We start from the raw sequence: 24666 nt of genomic DNA, 5'->3' as shown, positions 1-24666 counted from the left end.
TAATAGGCATACAAAATCACTTCAAATTACTTATATGATACATTCTAATGACAAGTCATGTCATCAGTGTTAACATAAAACTGAATAAATTGCCCTGAGACACTAGAATACAAAAGGCTCACAACTTTTGAAATTTAATTTCTTCCATGCCTTATCAGCATGACACAAGAGCTATTAGCAAACTCACCAGAAAAGAGTTATTTATGAGTTACTGTTATGAAAATGTGAGTGTGAAATAAAATTTCAACATTTGTTCTCATAAAATACTTTACAGTTATTACAATCACAGCAGTATGAATGCCTTGCATACATATATCTGTATTTCTTTTTTAACTACCTTCTCAACCAAAGCCTATATTTCACAAACTGCAACATCTCCACGTCCATCATTCTACTTCATTATGCATCATTATAGTAGCCCATTTTCACCTTCAATTCTACAAATCTTAAAAACAAATTACAGAAAGGGTGATCCTTGCCGAGTACTTTTCATTACAAAAGTAATAATATTGTTAGACAAAAACATGGATGCCAAAATACATGATGTGTAACAACAGATGACACCATAATACAAATACTTATGTCTTATTTGTGTATTAACATCAGATTAAAAAGGAATAAATTAAACAAGATGGGAATAACATAGGTACAATAAACATGGAAAATTAAGACTGCACTTTGAACACACCATGGTTTAACCTTTATTATATGGGAATAAGGGATTTAAACCCCATATTACAGGGCTACCACCTGGACTTTGACTCAATGTTTAATGGTTAACAGTATAATACTGCGATGAATGGCCCAGTTGGAGCGCTTGTAAGCCGTGATGCATGCCTGATAAAGGTTAGTATTTTACTTATTTTATTTATTATATTTTAACCTCTTAATGCCATGCCATCTCAACCATACTCAGTACATCAAGCCTCTGTGCATTACATCTTGATGTCTCTTCTGCTATCTTTCAGTGTTCTCTGCATGATAAATTTTTAAGATATTTCATATGCAGTCAGTATGCTTCAAAAGCCAAAAATCTGATCTTTATATTAAATTTGGTACTTGTGGGTTATCAGGACACATCGCTTTAAAAATAGGTTAGGTTAGGTTAATGTGTGTGGATAAATGACATATACTTGAAAGTTATTATATTTTATTTCAATAAATGACAAATTATTATATATTATTTGTATATGCATGAGATGTTAATAGTTATTACTAACTGTCTCCGGAGGTCAAAAACAGCAATAAATAACTTAACGAACTAAGAGATAACAACAACCGAGTATACGGGTATACTGATATGCATGCACAGTTTTCCGTGCTAATCCAACTCCAGATATTTGACTCCCCCATTTTGTGTCCTGATAACCCACAAGTACCTTAAATTTTTACAATTGTTATCACGGAACAGAAAAAGAAGTATCCAACCATTCTTTAATAAAGCATTCTATCTGGTCAAGTCTTGTGATGCTCCTATCTTATAGATGCTTTCAAAGTGTAATGGAACCAAAGCAATGTATGTCAGAACTGTAATCAATTCTTTTGTATTTGTGTGTGGTCTATAAATACAATAAAGATGAGGGCATTTTGTAACTCTAGTATATATTTATAATAGCTTGACTACTATTGCTACATTGTTATAGTCTGGATTGATACTATTTATTTACGTATTCATTTCATGAAAGAGAAAAATTCTGTTCTTAATGTGTGCTTTCATATACCAAATGAAAGATTGTCTTGAGACTATACAGAGTCCCTGAGTTGATAGCACTGGACAGGAAGGAACCAGCAGTGTTTTTATAGCAAGTGACTGAAAGATTAACTATAAGTGATTCATAACATAGCATATGGAATACAAACAATGACAGTGATAATTCTGTGCTGATACATAACTGAACAATAACAATTAACTTGTGGAAAGCAGGGTCAGTGACGGAGATTTCAAAACGAAAAGCATATCAAACTGTAAAGGACATGAGGTAATTTTCACTTGTGATTGTGAGCTGCGGAGTGCCACCAGAGACACAAATAATGTTTCAGAAGATGTTGAACTACTTTACAATAACATCTAAAGGTACAGTAGCAGGGACCAACCATTATGAAAAAAATTGAAAAGAATGCAAAATGCTGGTTTGTTAAATTCAGAATCTTCACTGTGACCTTGGAAATCAGAAACACTAGAGACAGTAAATGAAATTTTATGTTGTGCTTTGTATGTTAATGTGCTAATGGGCTTGTTGGTCTCTGGTCAGCACTCTGATAACCACCAGAACAACCTAAATTACTAATGTAATATAAATCACACACATTATATAGATATCAGAGGACTTGAATAGAACATAAAATAAAATTTGATTAAACCTGTCATTTAGTCCAAGAATGGATTTTTGTGAATTTAAAATTCCATTGCCTCTATCCACATGTTCACAGCCTCTTGTGCTGACAAATTAACTACCATATTTTAGCACCTTCAGATTATTCTAGAGGCATAACGGTTGAAACACAATCAGTTTTATTAAAGATTCCTCATCCTTCTTATATGAATGTTTACTGAATAGTTGAGTCAAAGCATGACTGTAGTTTTTTTGTAATTAATGGACTAAGGCATCACAACTTTCATAAAATGCCTGAAAGGACTTGCCTTTCAGTTCTGATAAAGACTAAACTCATAACAGTTTTCCCACAATGTCACACAAAATAATTACTATTACACAAAGGTTCGTTTAGATACTGATTATGAACTTTCTTCATATGTTTACAGTTTACTATCTGGGTAAAATCACATAAATAATTAATTTACAAAATATAATTTAAAATAGAATACATATTGAATAATCGAATGTATTAATGCTTCTTTCCCTTCACACAGTTTCTGATCAAAGAATGTCTTCTTAAACTGCTGCAATCTGTAAATGCCTTACTGCATAGTTTGCAAGTATATGGTTTCTCACCTGTATGTGTCACAAAATGCCTCTTTAGAGTACTACTGTCCCTGAACCCCTTGCTACACACTTTGCACATGTATGGCGTCTCACCTGTATGGATCTGTGAATGTCTTTTGTAAGTCGTGATATCAGTAAATCTCTTATTACATACTTTACAAACATATGGTCTATCCCCTGTGTGTGTTAGATAATGCCTCTTTAGATTACTATTAAAAGTAAAACCTTTACCACATACATTACAAATGTATGGTTTTTCACCAGTATGTACCACAGCATGTGTTTTTAGAGCACTAATATGATTAAAAATTTTATTACACACATCACAACTAATGACTCTGGCTCCAGCATGAATCAGAATATGTTTCTTCAATGTCTTCATGGAATGAAATCCTCTATTACATTTTTCACATACATATGGTTTTTCCCCCGTATGAAGAAAAGAGTGTTCAGTCAATTTGCTCAATACTTTAAATCTTTTTCCACATTCCCCACAAATGAAATAGGTATTTTTACTGTCCACACATACTGTTTGGCTGTGTTGAATTGTTGATGCCAGACCACTTCCACTTGCTGGCGAGCCTTCATTCCGATGATTCACAACAGCACTATACATGAAAGAGTTTATAAGTCAGTAAAATGAATGTACCATCTACTAACAATATAAGATTTAAGGTTCTCACAGTGGTGAAGGTTTTGATGTTGGTCTTCTGGGTTTTACAGCTATGTGGACTTGCAGATAGATATCAATGATTCAGAGGAACATAGTACTTCCATCTTCAAGGCTGTAGTTCTTCCAGAATGTTGGTACCTACCTGTAAGTCCACACAGCATTACAGCTCTCACAAGACTAACAATGACATCCGTTAACAAGTACAGAAAAATCTGCAACCTTTCTTGAATATAAAACCAAATGTCATGCCACATTTAAACCACGAAGGACACATCAGTTAGTTGTAATATTGATTATATTAGGAGCCTTATGCATAAGAATCACACAATCAAGGAATTCAGGCGGTAACTTAAGCAGCAGATAAAGGTGAGACATCAGTTTCACATTCCATTTACCACAGTCAAAAGAGAAGAGACCTGTGCCCAATGGGGAGAGTGGGCTTAAGAGCCAAAATATAAATATATGACAAATTAAAATACAATGTTAGTATACAATGAAAAAGGAGCACAAAGACTAACCAGAAGAAATATGATTATTAATTATTTTTCATGAGTTATGTAACAATGTTTTAATAACTTTTGAGGTTTAAATGAGATGTAAAGAAAACCTAACATCTCAAAAAAGTGAGAAATTATTTAGTGATTCTTAAGAGAATGAAAATAATTGCAAATACAGTCATATGTACGTATAAGCTGTGACAATGGTAGAACCTGAGAATGCTTTAGCTAGAAGCTATACTACCAGAAAAATTATGGGATCTTTAGCTGAATTCTCACCATTCAAGTCCATGAACCATGTACATGAATTGGAGTACCAATAAAAGAAGAGAAGCCTTAACTAGTTACACAGTTTTACCACAAATTATCAATCTACCTAACTGCAAATCAACAATTCAAACCTGTTTCCATCATTTTCTTCAAGATCCACGTTTGGTTCAACCACAATAGATTCTGGCTCTTCTTTCAAATCTTCAGCAGAAATGTCTAAGGAATTTTCATTACATTCAGAAGATACTGCTGGCTCTTCTTTACAGACATTTTCTTCCTATTTACAAGTGGAAAACAATGGCAGCTAAACACTAATATATTTGAAAAACAAACACATATTTAATGTTACAAGAGGGTATTCAAAATTAAAAGTTTGTGGATATTGCTAGTTGTAAATGATTCATCAGTGCTATCATCAAAATAAATAATCATCATCACACTGTGTTAACAGGATACATAGTTATATATACACAGATACTCTCTCTTACATTCACACACATTCCTTGTCTCAGTGCTCTTAGAATTAGTCCATTACTCATAAACTGCCATTTATAATTCAAGTAGAACAATATTTTTTACATCTTCATACAAACCTCTGGTTGAATGAAAGCCATCAAGTACTTGTATATTTACTCAACACAGAACACATTACGTCTTGATAAATACCACCCTGAAAACACTCTCCCCTACTAATAACTTATAATCTGCACAGCAACTTGAAAGACATCTGCAAACAAGGGTATGTATACCATGAGAGTAGCCTGGCTGCCAAAAATAAAACATTTTTCCTCCTGAATCATCACTGGAAATTCCATGTGTTTTACTTGTCATAATAAACCATTATACTGTGAATAATTTATCTTTATCTGCTATGAATTATTCGTCCTCTTCAACAAACAAGTTTGCTGCTCTGCATTTTTCCCTGTAAGAAGCCTGATGAACAAAAGACTTGCAAGGAAATGAGAATTGGCTGGTGTCTGCACCTGATTCAATCTCATCCTGCTACTATCTTGGATATTATAAATCACAATTTTTAGCAAGAGTGGTAGAAATATCTTATATAGCATTACAAAATAACTGTAATTTTAGAAGTTTTTAAAATTCTCACTCTCCTTCCGTTCCAATTTCCTTCATCTATTGAATGCAAGCTGAATAATTTGTTACTGTCTTCTTTACATAGTACACATATCTCCTCTACTGGCTCTAAATCTAAAAGTTTTTACTCTCTTGTCCACACAGTGCATACTGCATTCCACTTGATCTACACTCTCCAAACGTTGTAAGACATTCTACATTTATCATAATCAGCAGCAGCAGGTTATTTAACAATGATGTGTCAATGACAGTTTCCAGTGAAAAAACAGTACATAAATGGTGAACTGTTAACAACGGGACCGAAATGGTCATATTACCAATCCAACTGTTAGTTTGAAGGAATGCAAAACATCAGTCAGGTATATTAATACTTTTACATGACTTGAACTGGATGCCCCGCAAATACAAATCAGACGTGTCGCCACTGAGATAGCATGCAAAATCCAGTTTTTTACACTTCACAAACAGTCTGTTGGACTTAATTGAGTCAAAATTAAAACACACTGCCAATGTAAGAAAAACAGAAAATACTTCTACTTGTGAAACTTGTGTAATCTTTGCATCCTGAATATAATAGCTGTGCATAATTAAACAAAGCCAGGTAAAAGTAAATGCATACATAAATGTCCAAATATATTACTCATTACTCACCTCAATGTCTACAGCAGCTTCACTGGTTGTTTGTAGTGGATCCAACTCACCATCCGAATATGGCTCTTCCTTTATTGTAACTTCATCCATAGTGAACTGTACAACAAACAATTCATTATGTGAGATTTGAGGTTTTCACAACAACAATGATGATGATGATAATGATCTTATGGATTTAGTGCCCTGTAGACTTGCTACTTGATGCGAACACTTTGGAGAAACATAATGTCTCCACTCCCTCATCCTTATCTCCTCTAACCCTACATAAATCCCTCCACTTCCCAGCACTACCACTTCAGTCCTAAAGATGGAAAGTATGTTTCTCTGAAATGCTGGCATCCACCAATGAGTGTACATGATGCACAAACACCCAGAACATCATAAATAATTCATTTATTGATAAATATTCAGTTTCATTCAACCTCTTCTCTGGCATCTGTGTACCATTCATTTCTGACCCTTAACACAATCATTGGCAACAACGGTAGCTGCTGCTAAAGTGAATATGCTTTCTCAGCACCAGAATCTCACAAGGCCACAACCAGTCATTAAAATATTTTAGATTTTCTCAACAAATGTCATCTAAGATCTTCACAGAACAACAGTACAAGCTCTGAAGACTCAAAACATGTATTGATTTTCAGCATGCTTGCAATAAAAATGCTTCTGTCAGTCATTTAGTCACAGAGGATTAGTTCACAAGATTAAAGTGGTTTTCCAATGGCCAGATACAAATTAAGTTCTCCCATAGTTCTACTCCATTCTTTTAATTTATGAGTTATCACATGAATATTAGCATTAAAATATGCTGTCTCTAATAGGTAAACAGAGGCACATCTTTGGGTATATTTTAAATATCATTCAAAACTTCCCGTGTGATCAAGAAAGATCATTAAGCTCATCATTCATCTCCATACAGTACCTTACTTACATTATGTATGGTCCTTTAGCAAAGAAAAAACTTCACTCTTATGGTCTACAGGGCTGAGATACACAACAAAGATACACCTCAACAATCAATCCAGTAATTTCTATCACCTGCTTTATAAAGGGATGAAATACTAGACATTTCCGACTGGTACGGTAGTTCTTCCTTATTCCAAACAAAATTAATAACTTTGTAAATATCAGAGCAATGTTTCACCTCTGGTTGAATCAACTCAGCCACAAATTGATCAATTCTGGCAATTTATACCTTGTCTACCTGCCAAATGTAATTTTAACTTTAAAAGAATTAGGTTATAAAGTAATTGCATCAATGTATATATTAATTTTAATGTGGTGTACATCTACTAGCTGACTGAAATAATTCTTACTATCTCTAGCCAGTTTTGACATTCTATCTTTCCTAAGCCAGATTGATGTCAGCACTTTGTTTCAAGTTTTCTTATACTGCAAAACCATTGCAAATTTTCACCTGAGACAGTGAACTTCCACATCATTTAGCTTCTTACTTCATGCACCTACAATTTATGAAATAACTATTATTCGTATGTACTATTAAATTAAGGTATTAGCTTTCAATGCTTTCAATATATCCATAATGTGAATACGAACTGACATGCTCTAAATTTTGTGACGTTTCTTTATATATAGACGTTACATATTTTTAAAGAAGGGATAAAATGAATTATCTATTTTCCAGAAAAAAGAACGCTGAAAAGGTTACGGGATAACAATGCACACTTACCAGTGCCTATTGAAGCCCAGAAGTAGGAAAATCTGAAACTTCGTGAACTTTAATATAAGTCCATTACCTTAACACAATCTAATGTTTAGTATACACCGAAAACGCATTCATTGCTACACTCATCTAATATTATGATACTTGGCAAATGAAATACGCCCGATAAATGCAATTGCTTTACCACATTCTATTACACTGCATAGTACATAACTAACGCGGATTCATTGCTCCATCGTCTAACCGCAGCGTAACTCGCAAATATCACATACGCCCGATTACTGACATGACATATCGGAAGATCCAAAATCTGGTATCAAAACCGCAGGGTCTTTACAAGTGTTATTTTAGTGTATTGACTTGTTTTACCCATTTATGATAATTTAGATGTGAACTATGCACGACCTCTGTAACATTAACATAAAATTTGCGGAAGGCTGCAAACAATGAACAGTTTTCATCTTGTTGAAATTCTAACTTACAAGACCTAAAATGCCTCACATGTATTTTTCTTCGCTCCGCCGCCACCGCACATAGATGTAGACTATAATAATTTTTCCACAATTCGTAATCAACTTTTCATCTTCTATTGTCTCGATACGAACAGCAACAGACGTGCAAAATAATAAAGCTTGAAAAATTAAAGTCAGTATGAAGGCACGAAACATATGCTGAACATGGACACCTTTAAATTTCATTTATTGTATACACATCCATTAATAAATGCACGTTTTTAAACGTTTAAATTTCATGTTTAGGAAAACTGAATATTCACTACATCAAGCAGGAGTGAAAGAAGACATGAAAGTGGTATTGAAAAAAGGCTCAAAGCAAAAAAATCTGCATCATGTGTTTACACAAAAAAAACATTTTCGACATATGCGTAATTTAAACATTTATCTATGTTCAATTTGTTGAAGGGAGTTTAGGCATTCTATTAACAACCATTATAAATAGAAGCTGCAAAAATGCAGCATATGTAGAAATAGTTTTGCAAGAACTAAAACCGAAAGTCCCCATATGAATATACAATGAATAAATACAAAGGCATGATTTTAATGTTCATGGGACACACCATATTTCTTTCAAAGTTCAGATTTGTTAGAAATTAACCAAGACTTTCTAAAGTATCACATGATAGCGAGTACTAAAAATTTAACCAAAGGTCATAATTTTTAAATAAGAACCTCTGAAATGTCGATAAACTTCTACCAGACTCACAGCACAACCCAGAAGATAGACATCTTCAGACTCACCACCATGAAAATCACAAATCCTACATCTGGAACTGAACTCATTTCTGTGTAAATTTTTATACAAATTATATATTAATAATAGAAAATTGCTTCCTTGGTTGTAGGTACAGATGAACATATTACTCAAAGAACAGGGGACTTCTAAAACCTATATTTAACCTTCTCATGAAGTGTACAAATTAACCTCTAAATTTTAAATATCTACATAATTAACAACCATATATGGTCTTGATTCACCACTGCATCCTACACACAATATGATACTAATGCCACAAAATATAAAGGAGAAAAATTAACCTAATCTTACTAAACAACTTCAATGTTATCTGGGTAGGCATGCATCAACATACTGTTTCATACTGACCTTTTAGACATGATGCTGTATAAAAGACCACTTCCTCATGCAATAGTACTTCTTGACTGACCAAACAAGTGGGCATAAACAGATAGTACCACCCTTGGCCTCAATCATCAATCCTTCATTGGTTGGCTTTTTCTAATATACACAACATTACCTTACACATTTTATAGTACACACTATAAATATATTAAAATAAAACCTAAAATACATTTGAATTTTAATTTATTGCCTCTTTTTAAAATCTTTTGTCCATGACCTGACACTTAGTAGTCAATGCCAATCTACTCTTCTATCTTGCTTAATACAGTAAAACAATATGCAATTAGTTTATTTCTTCAAATTTAGTTAAAAACTAGTAAATAAGATGTGACAACAGCATAAAAAACTTTCATTCACTTAAGACTAATAAGAGAATTCCAAAAATAACCTTTAAAAGCCTACCATAATAGGGACTGACACATTTGCCTCTCTCAAAATTGTAGTCAGGAATGGTACAAATGGTGATCATGTCACATTAGGAATAATATTATTAAAAAGATCATACACAACAATAAAATATTTGCACTTGGCAGCTTGAGTATGGGAAGCCTTAATAAATGACTCATGTTTCTGGAAACATCAGAAGACAATATGTAAACAATAACAGTTATTGGAAGAAGGTATAAAAGTTTTGAAAATTCAAATATTAAACTATTACTAGTTCACAAGGAATTAATTAACAACACAAATTAGTTCAACATAAACCTGAACCTAAAATAGAATATATGTTCTTTCATACAGCAGCATGAAATTTCCAAGTTCTAAAATCAATACAAAAACCAATAAAGAATAAATTATATCAATATGATGAAAATTTGTCAGTGTAAATATCTGTTTACAAATATTTTGTCAAAATAGTCAATCTACAATTTTCTCAGAATTCTGTCCTGTGTGTGACTGTAAGTGGCGGATCAAGTTAAATTTTTGAAAAAATCCTTTACAACACTGGGAACACTTGTATGACTTCACACCTGTATGTATCATTGTATGTTTTTTCAAAACACCACATGATGTAAATCCTTTGGAGCATATTTTGCAAACATATGATTTCTCACCACTATGTGAAGCAGTATGAGTTTTTAAATAATCCAATCTAACAAATCCTACACCACATACTTTACAAACATATGGTTTCTCTCCTGTATGTGTAAACCTGTGTCTTTCTAGAGTGGTGCGATGACTAAATCTCTTGCTGCATATATTGCACACAAGTGGCTTTTCCCCCGTATGAACTAATGTATGCCTTCTCAGTGTACCTCGGTTAATAAAACTTTTGCCACATTCATTACATACATAGGGTTTATTTCCAAAGTGAACCAAGGAATGTGCCTTCAGACGATCTAACCTGGTAAATCGCTTATTACACTCTGTGCAATCGTAAGCTTTTTCCTCACTGTGAATAATAGAGTGTCTCTTCAAATGGTCTGTACTTTTGAATCTTCCCATGCACAATTCACACATATGGGGCTTCTCCCCTGTATGGACTAATGAATGTCTTTTTAGTTTGCTGGGTGTAATGAATCCTTTTCCACATTCATCACAAGTGTGTGTAAAACGTTTTCTAACATGTGTATGTTGCTGGTCCATATATGTTTCATGTATTACTTCCGGGTTATCAAATGTTGGTTCTTGGAGACAGACTCTCTCATCAGACCTGAAAGCACCCATAATAAATTATTATATACTATTAGTACAGGGATATCATACTTGTCATTAAAAATATACAAAGAATTTTACATCCTAAATGTTCAAGATGCATACGTAACATTTATTTCCAAAAGAAGAGTATCAGACGACAAAAAGCAATTCAAAGTGATCAAAAATCACATATTTTCTAATCATAATAAACAGAAGATCATAAAATTAACTGGGGCCTGCAGGTAGAACATCAAAATTCATGGGAAACTAATTTACTTTCAATGTGTCAGGTAAAAGGTACAGCATTTCTAAAAGAAAGATAAAAGTTAAATGTGGGGGATAAATATCTGCACGAGGAAAGGTATTCCTTACATAACAGTGTCTATGTTCTGAAGGCATATTTCATGTTCATCAATGGATATTTCCTCCTTCACCTCAAAAGTGTTCACTTCATTATTCACAGAATCCTCCACGATATTTGGCACAGGCGTGATATAGGCATGATCACCATCTTCTTCCTGAATAGTAACATAAGGTTCTGTAGTAGTAACTAAGATAATCATTTGATGCCTGTATAAATAAAATGTTAAGATAATACAAAAGATATTTAATTATAACAATGTGTTCAGGCAATGGAAAGAAAAGTTAAAACTCAACACATCAAGAACTGCTGCCAAAGGATCACTGTATGTCGGATGCCAGGTTACAACAGCATATATAAAATATAATTAGTTTCTTCAATGATCTGTCAACAATACTGAAATAATAATCACTATATACTTAAAGGCACAGAAGATATGGGTGACAGGAAACAATAATGATGAAAATCTTATTCATGACCAAACTAAGAACAGGATAAAACCATATTGTATCATTCAAATAAAACAAATTTCCTATGTTATTAATCCCCTTAAAACATATAAAGCAAGTAACAACTGACATGTTATGACAAAATAAATAAACTGGAGTTCTACGTGTACAACTTAATTTTCGCTTTGAAAACAAGAGTAGTAGCAACAGAATATTTATATCTAGAAAATAGAAAAGAACATTACATAACTTTTATGGATCCCTGATCATGATGTGGTAGAAGTCAGTGTACAAAAACATACATTACCACAATTAATAACACATCACACAGTACAGAATGGGGACACAATAAACTGATACCAGGCATGGCTTAACAATGTTACATTCGGTTATAAAAATTTATATACTTGACTTACACTTAATTTTATATTCTATACAATCAATCCACAGTAACTTTGAATGTAGTCATTACACAATAAACTTCTGGGCAATAATTGTTAAATACCATCGAACCAAGTAACCTTACTAACATAATTATTGACATTAATTATAACCTTCAGGGAACTGAAACTAAAACTGTGGATGGAAATACTTGGAACATCGTATTAAAGTACAAAATATTTTCATATTATGTAAAGCCGAAATAATTTCTGTACATAACCTACCTTCATGTTACGTGCACTTGTATTTGGAGATAACGGGTCCGCTTCATCTTCCGAATTTGGCTCTTCCTTAATTAGTGGCATAAGTACCTCATCCATTTTCAATTGAAACAAACTACTAAGTTTCCTTTGAAGAATACATGCCTTGATTACAAATTATAAAAACATACATAATACCGTAGTAACTGTATTGCAACAGCACAGCTTAGTGGATAAACATTTTACACGCTTCTCGCCGATGAATTCAATCCTAGCGAGTAAATTCGCCAAAAATTTGTTTCGCCTACACACTATCTAGAGAAGTAAAATTTCACATCAATACTCGCCAACGAACATACTCGGAGGTTGTAAATTCGCTGTTTAAGCATTTTCTTCTGTGCATTGAAGACGGAAAACATGCGTATAAAACGTGACACGACTTTAAAATACTCTTTAGAAGAATCACGTATTTTGGAATGTGAAGGGAAAGATGAAGAAGAGCACCACAAAATAAACCGCCTGCAAGAAGTAAATATTGTCGCATTTTAAAAATAAAACTTAAGCACGTGTAAGAAAATTATCAGGCTACTTAGCAATTGGACAAGCGAAGTCACTAGCCATCTTCCAGGCAAGTGAATTCGTCAGCGACAATGAATCCCAGATAACGCCAACATTGCCAGAAAAATCGCCAAATGTAGTTGTTATAATGCTGACACAGTGCACTTGTCCATTGGTTCTCGCAGCTAGAGTTCATTGTACCACTTTAACGTTCTGGTGTAAGCCACAACGAATGATGAGTATTAACTAACGCTTCGACAAACACATCAGTTTCCATCTTCAGGATGTGTAGAGGGGCGAGTTCTGGAGGCCCTACACGGAGTAGGCAGTAAGTGGCAAGTTTTATGCTGATTGGTGGAGTTAGTTGCAATCACTGGAAATAATTTGACTAACAAGGATCCCAACAGAAATAAACTTGGGGAAACCAGCACAATGGAGAAACTGAAATATACTACAATAGAGAGACTGTCTACTGAGAATGGATTTCTCAAGAAAACATATTATTATAGACCTAGATGGAAGACCAGAGCAGAGAGTGTTAGATCAGCTTTGAGTCTTAAAATGGGGTCTCGAGAGGCTCAATCCTAATCAGTACACAAGGAAAAGAACATCACAAATTTATTGCTAGGCTTACCATGTACTGAAATTCTTTGAGCAGCATCATACGTAAGCTGTACAGTTAGATTAAGAACAAAAAGCATAAAAATGTGCATGTATTAAAATCTTCACTCCACTTCATTAGTAACTGTTTACTTTTTTGCAGTCATATATAAATTAGATATAAATCCTGCTAAAATACCAAAATGAAAATTTACCCTTTGATGAGACAGGACATTTGCAAGGAAGCTTACTGTGCATTCTGGGAACATTTAAATATTTAGACCCCATAAATATAATACTTCAGTAAAACTTTGCAAATCATATTTCAACATGGTTCTCCAGGTAGTATGTCATAATGAGATTATGGAAAGCTTCGAAATAGCAGCACAAAATAAACGGTGACACCACTGCCATAAGAACTGTGTATGTCATAAAAGGCTGTTACTCCAAGCAGCAAAGTGAAGCACTTTTAGAAAGATAAAATCTGGGTTTATAATCAAGCACAGACTTCCATTTATCGTATACCAAGTTGAAGGTCATTGTTTTGACTACAGTGCATTGTTGCTACCCTGAAGAAACATTTACAAACAAGACTCTGAACAGGAAAAAACTAGTGAACTCTTCTTCATATTTTTATATCAATAAAAGAAACAAGTTTTGAAACAAGAATACACTAAGAGCAAGAAAATAGCCTTTTATTCTGAGTGACAGCAGAGGGATATGAGCAAGAATGAGTTGAGATGCTGCACATGTCAGCATCAGCAACTCTTACCAATGTTGGCACCATACAGCAAATCAATATGGTTAGGGTTAAGTGCCATTTTTAAGGTTGCTTTTGTGTCAGCAACATGCACAATTTGAACATAATAAAAGCATACAAACAGTATTTAATCTATAAGTTTCGTATCCATCTCTGCCTCTTTTTAAATTAACATCTGAAACATCCATCCAACCTGAATAGGGAGAAGATATATGAGTAACCAGTATTCATGCATCTTGGACTCTTAGACACATGATAGGGATTTTCAGCAAGCCTAATCCAAATTTTCCAAAGACAAAAACGTTTTAAACCAAATCTGAATAGTTAAATACAAAACACAACCACTCTCAACTTTTGTAAAAAAATATTTCTATCTACTGAACACTTCCAATCCCATGAGTTTTCATGTGTCTTGCAACATTTGCTTTCTGGGAGAATGTCTTCTTACATATTATACAGGAGTATGGTTTATCACCGGAATGAACTCTGGCATGAGTTTTTAATGAACTTTGCATAGTAAAGGCCTTTTTACAAATTGTGCATATGTATCGTTTCTCACCTGAATGAACAACTAAATGCCTAGTAAGATCACCACGATCACTGAATGCTTTCTCACATGTTGCACACTGATAGGGTTTTTCTCCAGTATGAGTTCTACAATGTCGTTCCAAATCATGACGAGTGATAAACTTCTTTTTACAAAGATGACAGTCATAAGGTCGTGGGCGTTCATTCGTGTGAATCCTTGAATGTTTAGTAAGGCAATTTCTTTCATTGAATACAGCTTTACACAACGAACACTGAAAAATCTTTTGTTCTGCGTGGGTTTTCTTATGACGTTCTAAAATATGTCGAGTACTGAATGATTTTTTGCACACAAGGCAGTCGTGACCTTCTCCTTTATGCAATTTGAAATGCATTGAAAGGCCATATTTATACTTGAAGGATTTCCTACACACAGTGCAATGATATGGTCTGTCATTAGTATGCACTCCCTTATGTCTTTCCAAATCAGCCTTTCGTGTGAAACACTGCATGCACTGAGAGCAATGGTATGGTTTCACCCCACTGTGTACTTGTTTATGTTTCTTCATGTTGGACTGTAATGCAAATGTTTTACAGCATACTGGACATCTGTAACTTTTGATGTAGTTAACATTTTCAGTATAAGCATATGTTTTGTTTATAAAAGACATCTGTTTCTGAGCATCTGCCTGAATTTCAAAACCACTTCCTTCACCATGCCTGACATACCCATCTTCAGAGGAAGTATTAATATATCCATGAGAATGGTATTTATTTTTGCAATGTAAAGAATAATTTACTTGAGATGCAGTGAATTTGATCTGAAAAGCATAACATAAAATAGTTTAGACATATAATTAGTATTATTAATACCAACACTATATTTCAACACTGAAAAAAAAAGTTGTCCCACTATATGCTATGCAGGCACTTTGGGGAAGAGGAGGTATGTCAGTGTCATGCCCCTGCTGTGCTTTACCTCTGTGATAGGACCCAAGTACCCACAGGATAGGAGACTGGGTGGGCCCCAGAACCAGTCTGAATGCAGAGGATGGAGGAAAAGTCCTCTGCCACCATCAGGAAACAAACCCCAGTCTTCCAGTCTATAGCCAGTCCTTATACTAAATGAGCTACACCAGCTCATTTCAAAAGAAAGTTGTGTATGAAAATATATTTGTGTCCCCATCACCCTCAATCATATTAAATGAAAATTCACTGAATGCTGATGGGATTTTTGTTCTCCTACCCATCTTTGTGGCATATATGAGAAAGGAAAACTAAATATATAATTAAAATACAACAAAATAACAATCTTACATTCATCAGAAATATAAAGTAGCAATCATTCTTCAAAAAGCTTTCTTATATTTCCACTATTATAATATGGCATATTTTTGTCTATAGATTTATATTTAACCCAAAAATCACATTAAGGTCAGACAATGCCACTTTCGCCCTACTTATGCTTGATTTGAAGGTTGTAAAATGAACCTTCAGAAATAAAAGAAAGATGAAAGTAAAGGAACCAAATGGGTGATACATGAGAACATACAATGGTAGCTTGCAGGGTTAACATTACTCAGAACATGGATTATATCCAAACTTAACAAGAACAGAATGAGATAGCATCTGGGAATGTATCCATTCACATTTCAACAGGAAAAGCATATGACAGATTTTAATTCAATTTTGGTAATGACTTCCACAGTAAATATTATCACATTTAATTTTAATTTGCATCAATGCAATACAACCTTTACATTATTGAAGCATAAATCAAAATTTCCTGTTTTAATTTCTGGCAGGGCACATGGTGCAATGCATACATGACATGAACCAAAGATTTCATGACATCTGAAACATTTTTCCTTACGATTCATATTTTACAAAATGCAATAAGAATGATTTATACCTGTATGCAGTGTAAAATATAATGTTGAGATACTGGTATGTTCATTCCAACTTAAAGAAACGTTTCTACCTACGTTTCAATTTTAATGTACCTCTAAGAAACCAGTGGATTCATTTTAAAATACTTACTGAAGGGTCTGTTGAGGTCACATTTTCCTTAGGATCAGCCTGTACTGTGTTCACTACGGTATGCTAGAGAGGAAACACTGGTATTCAGTTCCTTAGAAGTACCCTTATCAGATTATTAAGAGTGTATATTGTGTGTGTGTGTGTGCGCAAGTGCTCAGGGGACTAGTAATTCAGTAGCAGGTTCTTATGTTCCATAAAAGACAGAGAATTCCTTAACTAACTGAATGGCTTTCAGTTTCTCAGTAAGGACTCTGTTCCTTCAAGTTATTTAGTAAATAGGTGTAAAGTTATATCTGTAGAATATTGTGCAAGAAGTCATTATTAACAGGTTCAATTTCTCTGAGTAAACAATGAAAAATGAAACATTTCTGTCATTCTATCTCGAAGGAGATGTAGATCCTAACACATCTGCTGCCAAACAAATTATAAATTGTGGATATAGTCATGCTTGTTACCACTATGAACCATGTTGTGTAACATTCTAACATATTTATATTAGCCCACTTTACAGTCATTAATTAATTCAGATTTGAAATGAATGAGAAAAAAAACATACCATAAGGAACCATCCTCCTACTAAGTAACTGCTGATAAAATTAAGAACACACATGTGCATTGAAAATAGAAGATAAAAATGAGTCTGGTGCTGAAGATGTGGTCCATGAACTAAAAAAGAATGAAATAAAAACATTAACTTAAACAAAACATTGTCAAATTATTGAAATCATATAAAACTAACAAAATGTAGTATCACATGACTTCATCTGAAATGGTATTTACAGTAAGTTAATTCAAGAAATATTAATTTTTTAAGATTTGTTTCACATCCTCCTTACTAGAATCTAAGAAATACATCTGAGTACCCACAAATCTCTATCACTATATTCACAACTTAAGATATTCTGAATAGCAAGAACAAACTTTCAAAAAGCAATGTAAATGTTGGTCTTCTGGTCAGAAGAAGAAAGCAGCATGCTACTCTGAAATGTTGGTATCTACCTACAAGTCCATATAATACAAAAAACTAAACAATTACTCATCAGGAATAATAGGAGAGTCAAAAGAAGTAAACATACACTGTCATTAATAGTATTATTCCATGAGTCCCAAAATCCCTTAATAGCATTACTATGACAATGATTATAACCACAGTGCAAATAGCAATTTTAAAAATTATCACAAACCTACCCTTTTCTATTATATAGATGCATACTCATTAAATAAACAAATTCCTCAGAAATATTAAGTACTTACATGGATGTTTGAACTCTTCTGTTCAACTTCTTTCTGTGTGATGAGCACTGACACTTTCTCAGATGAGATAATAAACTTTCTATGAGTGTCTTGAACTTCATTTTGAGAAAATGGTTGAGAACAGAAAATGTCATTCTCACTAGAAATAGTACATTCTTCTATACATATGCTGCAACAAACAAGATAAAAGGAATAAATTAGAACAAGGACATATAATATGAGAAAAATATGTCTTTATACCTCAGTTTTGGTAACAACATGTTTTACTCTGTCCCTTAAATTAACCAAGGACTACTTGTAACTCTGTACATATCATCTGAATGACTGATGAACAACTCATTTTACAAATCTAAGTTAATTTATAAATCATATTTTACTCACTCTAATTTATCTGCACGTTTCTGCTGCAGGCAATGCTCATCTGTCAGGAATTCATCAATAATTTCTTCCTTCACAGACACAAATTCAAAGTTTTCCCATGGGACTGGAAGTGATGAATCACACTGAAAATAAACTGCACCTTCATTTTACATGAAAATGAAATCAATTGAGAAAGAATAAAATATCTAAAATTCACTGTACTTAATTATTCTGAATTTTACTGCCATGTGTACTTGTACTCTCAGTTCAGTATCCATTTTTTTTTAAATTGTGTATTAGGACCTACAAAGAAATACATATTTATTGCACACATCTTGAGAACAGCTAAACACTATCAAATAGGCCAAACCGAGTTTTTTGGATAAGAGATGATATGTTACATGTGATATTAAATATAAAGCAATGTAAAGGTCAGAACATACCACAGCATCACTAGTGTCTTTGGTTATGTCAATGGGATTCTCTTCCTTAATGTTTGTTGTGAATGTCACTTCTACAAAATTCTGGCCCTTTTCAATATATGCCATTATTCAACCATTTAGTTGTGATGTACTTCTGACTCTTCAAATGTACTGAAACAGAAATAAGTGTTTCAGCCAGAGTTCCATAAATTGAAGAAAAATCTACCAACTACTTCATAAAATCTACTCATCCAGTCTCCACATTTCAAAAGAGATTTCTATATTTTCCACTGGTCTCCACAAAATCAACTATGATAAAAAGACAACATATTTCTGGAGGCTCAAGACACAATAAAATTCCAATAAAATATGGCAATACAATAAGTTTTCAGTTGAAAGTTAACGGATTAGATTCAGTAGAATAGAGAGATTTAATGTGTATGCACAACGAAAAATACTTCACGTTTATAAGAACCATAATTATACGAAAGAAAAATGAATGAAGCATGTCAACAGATGGAGATTACAAGACGGAAGACATGAACGAAACATCGCTAAAACCACGTTGACACACCGTTACGAAGGAAATGCCAGTAAGAATGGAACCGTATCCGTAATATCTCTAAATATTGTTTAAAAATAAATCTTACCTCTAAGAAAACACAATGTGTCACCATTCCAAAGACCAACTGGTTAATGCTGTCTACGGAAATCATCGCTTTTAATTCTTAGAATCTACAAAACACGGGAATACATTCAATGTGAAAAATGAAAAGAGTCCGTTATTGTCAAACATGTGGCAAATGTAGGTACCACTGTGCTTTAATGGGTTAATAACTATCCCTGAACAATAACACAGTGTTTAAAACAATGACTTCTTTTACATACAACGTTTCCTCGGTGAATAATTAGTCCGTTTCAAACATTGTTCACAAAAGGTGAATTGTCAGGGCATACTATGTTGTAGAATCGAGTTTTCTGCGTTCGAGAAGCGTTTTGTGTTCCTCTTCTGTATAAACAAAGATTTATACGATCGGTTATGACGAAACATTTAACTTGTTATAGGCACGAGACAAGAAAAACTTTGTGAAATGAGACAAATATCTAGTGCACAGTTCACTTAATTGTATTGCCATTAGGGTAAGGTTACTCTAACGTCTTTTAGGTTAAAATCTTTATCTTGTTTTGAACAATGTCTTGAACTCAACATGTGTTGTGTAGACTATTAAAAGAACTTGACTTTCATTCTTAGAAAACCTCTTTCATTGATTCAAGAGCAAGTGTATTGTGTAATGTGTACATAGGTATATGTAAAATAATTTTGCAATGTAGTCATGTCATGTTACAAATTGTAGACAAACTCAACCCAGTAACATGTGCATGAATTCTTAGTAACAAGGGGAACATGCACAGTGTGCATCAATTCTCTTTGCAGAATCCTGTTAGTGATTTGGTATTCTTGCTACAGTTCATGAGGTACTGGTGTCAATATTGGTCACACTCATCTCCACAGAGGATGCACACACATTTGTCATTTAGGCCGGGCACAAATGGAGCCACTAACCACAGCCACCACAAGCTGCAGACTGTATTTTGTATGGAGTTTTAATAGACTCAGTGCAGACACGACGTTCGTAGTGGCCCGACTGGGCCACTCGCTGCGGTAGTGGCTGTGTCTCGCTACTTGTGGCTGCCTCTGACCACTGTTTATCCACAAGTGGCGGCCACTAATGGTCGTGTTTAGCCACTAGTGGCTCCGTTTGTGCCCGGCCTTAGTATGTGGAAACATTTTCTTTACACAATTTACAGTACATTTCACACACAGCCAGTTTTGCCATGTGCGAGTTCACATTCCAGGCTAGTCCACTCCCAATTTAACACCTAGTCTCTTTTCCATTTCTGTATCTGCAGATCCTGATTATAAATTTCTGTGGCAGACAACAGCAGTTGATGTCATCAATGAAAAATCTCTTTCTGATCAGTTCACATATCAGTTGCAATGCAGTGAATCTAGAGCTCCACTGAAGGAAGAAGATTTTGGCATGTTGCACCACGCAGTCTTTTAGAAACTCACTGATGTTTCATAGGTGTTTACTGCTTCCTTCATGAAGGCAGTGGTGATGGAAGCAGTAAGCATGTCTGAAATTCTGGTAAATTTCTTTAGACTACATGGTGCAACATTCTAAAGGACAGTCCTCTGCATACTCACTAACATGACAACTTGAAATCTCAGTCTACTGAAGGAAAGTCAGTTTCACCCTTTACAGGCTGTCAAACTGTTATCAGGCAAGTGATGCCAGACATCTGTATACTTTGTGCCAGTATTGGCAAAATCTTTACTTTTAAGGGGTCATGGCTGTATCTAAACATATCAGTTCCAACTGACATACAATATATGGATCTGATGGCTGCAGTGCTCTTTTCTCTAAATGAATTCTAATTATTGTTGTTTGTAGGTGAATGCTGTCATACAAGCTACAGTTGACATTTTAAGGCTGTCTTGTCTGACACCTAATCATGACTTTATTAACTCTCTCTTGCAATGTACAAGCACATTGTACAGTACAACACTATTTTCCTGCCCATTCACTGCTTGTACAAGATTTTAATACAGGGAAGCAAAGTATTGTTTCTTTTTGTACAGAGAAAGTTGGCACATGGATAGAGTATTTTAAGCATATATTTGACAGTGCATAAGAAGATATCCCTTATACTATGCTGCACTTTCTTTCCATTTTCAGTAATGGCAAGTGAAATACAGTGAGCACCTGACAAACTCCATAGAACAGTCTTGCAAATAGTCACTAACCAGGAAATTCTATGCTTTCTATGAAACCCACAGTTCCTAACCCAAGCCTGATTAAACCAATCCAGTCTTTCAAGTGTAAACAGTAGCAGGTTGAATGGATGGGAGCTGTGTAATTGTGAAGCAATTTTCATTACATTAATTTGATTTCAGCTGTTGAACATTATCAGATCATGGCTTTGAACTTGCGTGAAATCTGCAGACTTTGTTTGGAGGAAATAAAGAAACCATCAACAACACTGAAGGAAGAGAGTAGTTTATTGACAAGAATAAGAACATTTTTACCTGTTCTTAAGGTCAGTTTTATGGAAATATATGAAGTGTTAGTAAAGTTCTAGTATAAAAAGGCATGCAATGAGTGAGACTGGAAATTCAGAAATTTCTATGGAAGACAATATTCACTCTGAAGTCAATGTTAATGAAAACATGGACAGAGGAGAGATGTGTATATATAGTTAATTCTCTCCTGTATATGTTTTTGTCAGATCTGTACTTTCAAATATATAATGTGCCTGTAATGGGAATCTGATGTATTATTCATGATTTCAGTTGTTAATGTTATCATGTAGGAAACAACTGGAAAGTAAGCATTCATGGCTTATTCTAATGTACTAGCCTGTCATGAGAGAACTCTGAAAAAACCTCAGTCACGTTAACTGATACTTTTGAAATGCAAGTCCAAAGTATTTCTGCTTGAATTAACATGCTGAGATATCTGAATAGCAGATTTTCTTTGCATTTTCATTTTTTTACTATTACAATCCCAAACTGATGTGGTGGTGTAAAATATATAGAGTATCTCAAAATAATTTATGTGCATTTTAATAAAAGGAATGTGTGACTAAGTGCATGTTGGTGAGTACGTGTGAGTGCAAGGAAGAAAGAGTGAGATGGCTGTACATGTTATTTCAGTATTTGTATTGTGTTAATGTTTTTCAGATCCAGCCAGGTGATGGTCTTCCAGCATTTGTGTGTGAGGAATGTGAAAACCTGGTAAATATTTGTTACAACTTCAAGCTGCAAGTAGAAAAATCAAATTTGACCCTGAAGAAATACTATGCTAATCAGGAAGAATATCTACCACTCACAAAGGTATGGTGTCATCCAGTACTGAATTTTAACATTAAGCAAAGGACAAGAACAATCTCAGTGCAATGGACAGATTTATCTTGTTTGGTTTCATGCTAACATGACTTAACTGTGAAGATGGCTATCTTCTAGGTTGTAATGCTTTGTAGTCTGGTAGTTTACCAACAGTCACCTTGATGACAGAGACAGCAAGTACCTCTGAAATGTTGGTAAACTTCTATCAGACTACAAGGCATTCCAACCCACAAGACAACCATCTTCCTACTTTCTGCCACAAGACCCTCAAATGTATTTAGAAGATTCCCACTTGAATACTAACACATAATTATTTCTGTTTTTATGAAGAAAGATGATGCTACAGCAGATACAACTGCCATGAATATAGCTGCAAGCAGTTACCATGATGGCATTGAGTGTGCTGTTGGTGTACATTTACTGGCACCTTTAGGGGTAAACAACTCATCAAGCGACGTTAAAAATACAGAAACTCATGGTGTTTTGGTCCCTAAGACTAAACTAGAACATTCATCTGACTGTGAGACAGAATATGAGGAAACAGGAAACACAAGTCTTTCATTGGATAATCAGTGTCACACACCTCAGTACATGAAAGACTACAAATCCCACATCAATCGAAGTGAAACTCATATGAAGGAGAAGCCATATATGTGTGCTTACTGTGGTCATTCATTCCGGTATATGAGTTCTTTGACAAGGCATCTGCTCATTCATTCTGGAGAGAAACGATATGCATGTGATATTTGTAACAAGGCTTTCACTCAAGAAGCCCATCTTAAAACTCACAGTATATTGCACACTGGTGAAAAACCATTTCATTGTAACATTTGTCTGATGGAATTTTCACGCAAAGGCAACCTGAAGAGACATCTGCAAGTGCACAAAGGAAACAAAGCATCGGTTTGCTACATGAAAACGCATGTGGCAGACACCATATTACATTGCACAAGGAAAAATCAAAATCTCTTAATAGACTATAATGAGGACTCTTAACTCATGCACATTTATATATATTGTCTCTTATTATAAAAGAAACATAGCATGAATATTAGTATGTCTAGCGATAATTTCTGTGTTGTACTTTGCATCTGATGTGAAATTGTGGGAATAGTTACAGATGCTATGTATGGCATATATAAATATCACTAATCGAAACATATAAAATAACCTTTCATAACAAAAACAAATGTAATCTGTGTTCTTTATTCTCTTTGTGTCATCTTGTGAGGATGAAGAGTAACTAGCAATCATTCTTGTCTGTTCTATACAGTACTTAAATAAATCCTGTTACTTGTGCCTGTGTCTTTCTTGTTTCCATAGGTATATTCACACTGTCCATTCACTCAGGTTCTCAGCCTCCCTATACGTTTGTCCTTTTGATTTGGAAGTTGTGAGTTAACTCCATGGTGTGGTTCCATTTTGTCTGTTGCATGATGGAAGTCTCCTCTTGGACTTATCTGAAATGTGTTGATATCAAAATCGTTGTTTACTGTTATGGTTTCATCCACTTCTGTGTCTGGGCTTGAATTCAACACCATAATATTAATATCTTCAGATTTTCCTTCATACTTGTAAACATAATCACATTCCTGCAGTGAAATATCAACTTAATGCAATGGAAAAGCCAAACTCATTATATAGCATTCTATTTTTATCATATGTTAGAACTGTTACTTT

At 34.2% G+C, this 24666-nt stretch overlaps 3 protein-coding genes across 4 annotated transcripts; 1 reads left to right on the top strand and 2 right to left on the bottom strand.

Annotated features, from left to right (window-relative positions):
- Positions 1-672: 672 nt before the first annotated feature.
- Positions 673-13563, bottom strand: LOC110832573 (uncharacterized). The gene is made up of 7 exons (XM_087356082.1): positions 12582-13563; positions 11479-11624; positions 10332-11122; positions 8314-8387; positions 6129-6224; positions 4514-4659; positions 673-3550 (listed from the first exon to the last, which is right to left on the bottom strand). Exons 1-7 carry the CDS (start codon positions 12675-12677, stop codon positions 2845-2847), a joined length of 2055 nt encoding a protein of 684 aa, XP_087212208.1. The 5' UTR covers positions 12678-13563; the 3' UTR covers positions 673-2844.
- An 821-nt stretch (positions 13564-14384) lies between these two features.
- On the bottom strand, positions 14385-19867 carry LOC110832560 (uncharacterized). Its single transcript, XM_087356081.1, has 7 exons — positions 19727-19867; positions 19098-19247; positions 18676-18797; positions 18291-18463; positions 17597-17706; positions 17041-17103; positions 14385-15821 (listed from the first exon to the last, which is right to left on the bottom strand). Exons 2-7 carry the CDS (start codon positions 19200-19202, stop codon positions 14850-14852), a joined length of 1545 nt encoding a protein of 514 aa, XP_087212207.1. The 5' UTR covers positions 19203-19247; positions 19727-19867; the 3' UTR covers positions 14385-14849.
- On the top strand, positions 19560-24285 carry LOC147872641 (uncharacterized). Of its 2 annotated transcripts, none has more exons than XM_022069692.2 (4): positions 19560-19669; positions 22036-22178; positions 22822-22974; positions 23317-24285. In XM_022069692.2, exons 1-4 carry the CDS (start codon positions 19576-19578, stop codon positions 23980-23982), a joined length of 1056 nt encoding a protein of 351 aa, XP_021925384.1. In that variant the 5' UTR covers positions 19560-19575; the 3' UTR covers positions 23983-24285. The 2 variants fall into 2 exon arrangements, with proteins under 2 accessions (XP_021925384.1, XP_021925385.1); XM_022069693.2 differs by lacking the exon at positions 19560-19669 and adding an exon at positions 19768-19881.
- The last annotated feature ends 381 nt before the right edge of the window (positions 24286-24666 follow it).

This window comes from Zootermopsis nevadensis, unplaced genomic scaffold, assembly GCF_977971745.1.
Source record: "Zootermopsis nevadensis isolate Lab colony 2312 unplaced genomic scaffold, Znev_1.0 Znev_ptg000025l, whole genome shotgun sequence".
NCBI classification, from domain to species: domain Eukaryota; kingdom Metazoa; phylum Arthropoda; class Insecta; order Blattodea; family Termopsidae; genus Zootermopsis; species Zootermopsis nevadensis.
The sequence above is the reverse complement of the archived record's forward strand: the minus strand, read 5'-3'. Positions and strand labels throughout refer to the sequence as shown.

Coding starts and splice junctions, on each gene's coding strand:
- LOC110832573 (XM_087356082.1), bottom strand. CDS start 12,677: ATGGATGAGGTACTTATGCCACTAATTAAGGAAGAGCCAAATTCGGAA. Junction 11,123..11,478: donor CAGAACATAGACACTGTTAT/GTAAGGAATACC, acceptor GGGTGCTTTCAG/GTCTGATGAGAGAGTCTGTC. Junction 6,225..8,313: donor CGGAGCGAAGAAAAATACAT/GTGAGGCATTTT, acceptor TTTGTTGTACAG/TTCACTATGGATGAAGTTAC.
- LOC110832560 (XM_087356081.1), bottom strand. CDS start 19,202: ATGGCATATATTGAAAAGGGCCAGAATTTTGTAGAAGTGACATTCACA. Junction 18,798..19,097: donor AAGACACTAGTGATGCTGTG/GTATGTTCTGAC, acceptor GTTTATTTTCAG/TGTGATTCATCACTTCCAGT. Junction 18,464..18,675: donor AAACGTGCAGATAAATTAGA/GTGAGTAAAATA, acceptor TGTTTGTTGCAG/CATATGTATAGAAGAATGTA.
- LOC147872641 (XM_022069692.2), top strand. CDS start 19,576: ATGAAGCATGTCAACAGATGGAGATTACAAGACGGAAGACATGAACGA. Junction 19,670..22,035: donor CCGTTACGAAGGAAATGCCA/GTAAGAATGGAA, acceptor ATTTGATTTCAG/CTGTTGAACATTATCAGATC. Junction 22,179..22,821: donor CATTTTTACCTGTTCTTAAG/GTCAGTTTTATG, acceptor AATGTTTTTCAG/ATCCAGCCAGGTGATGGTCT.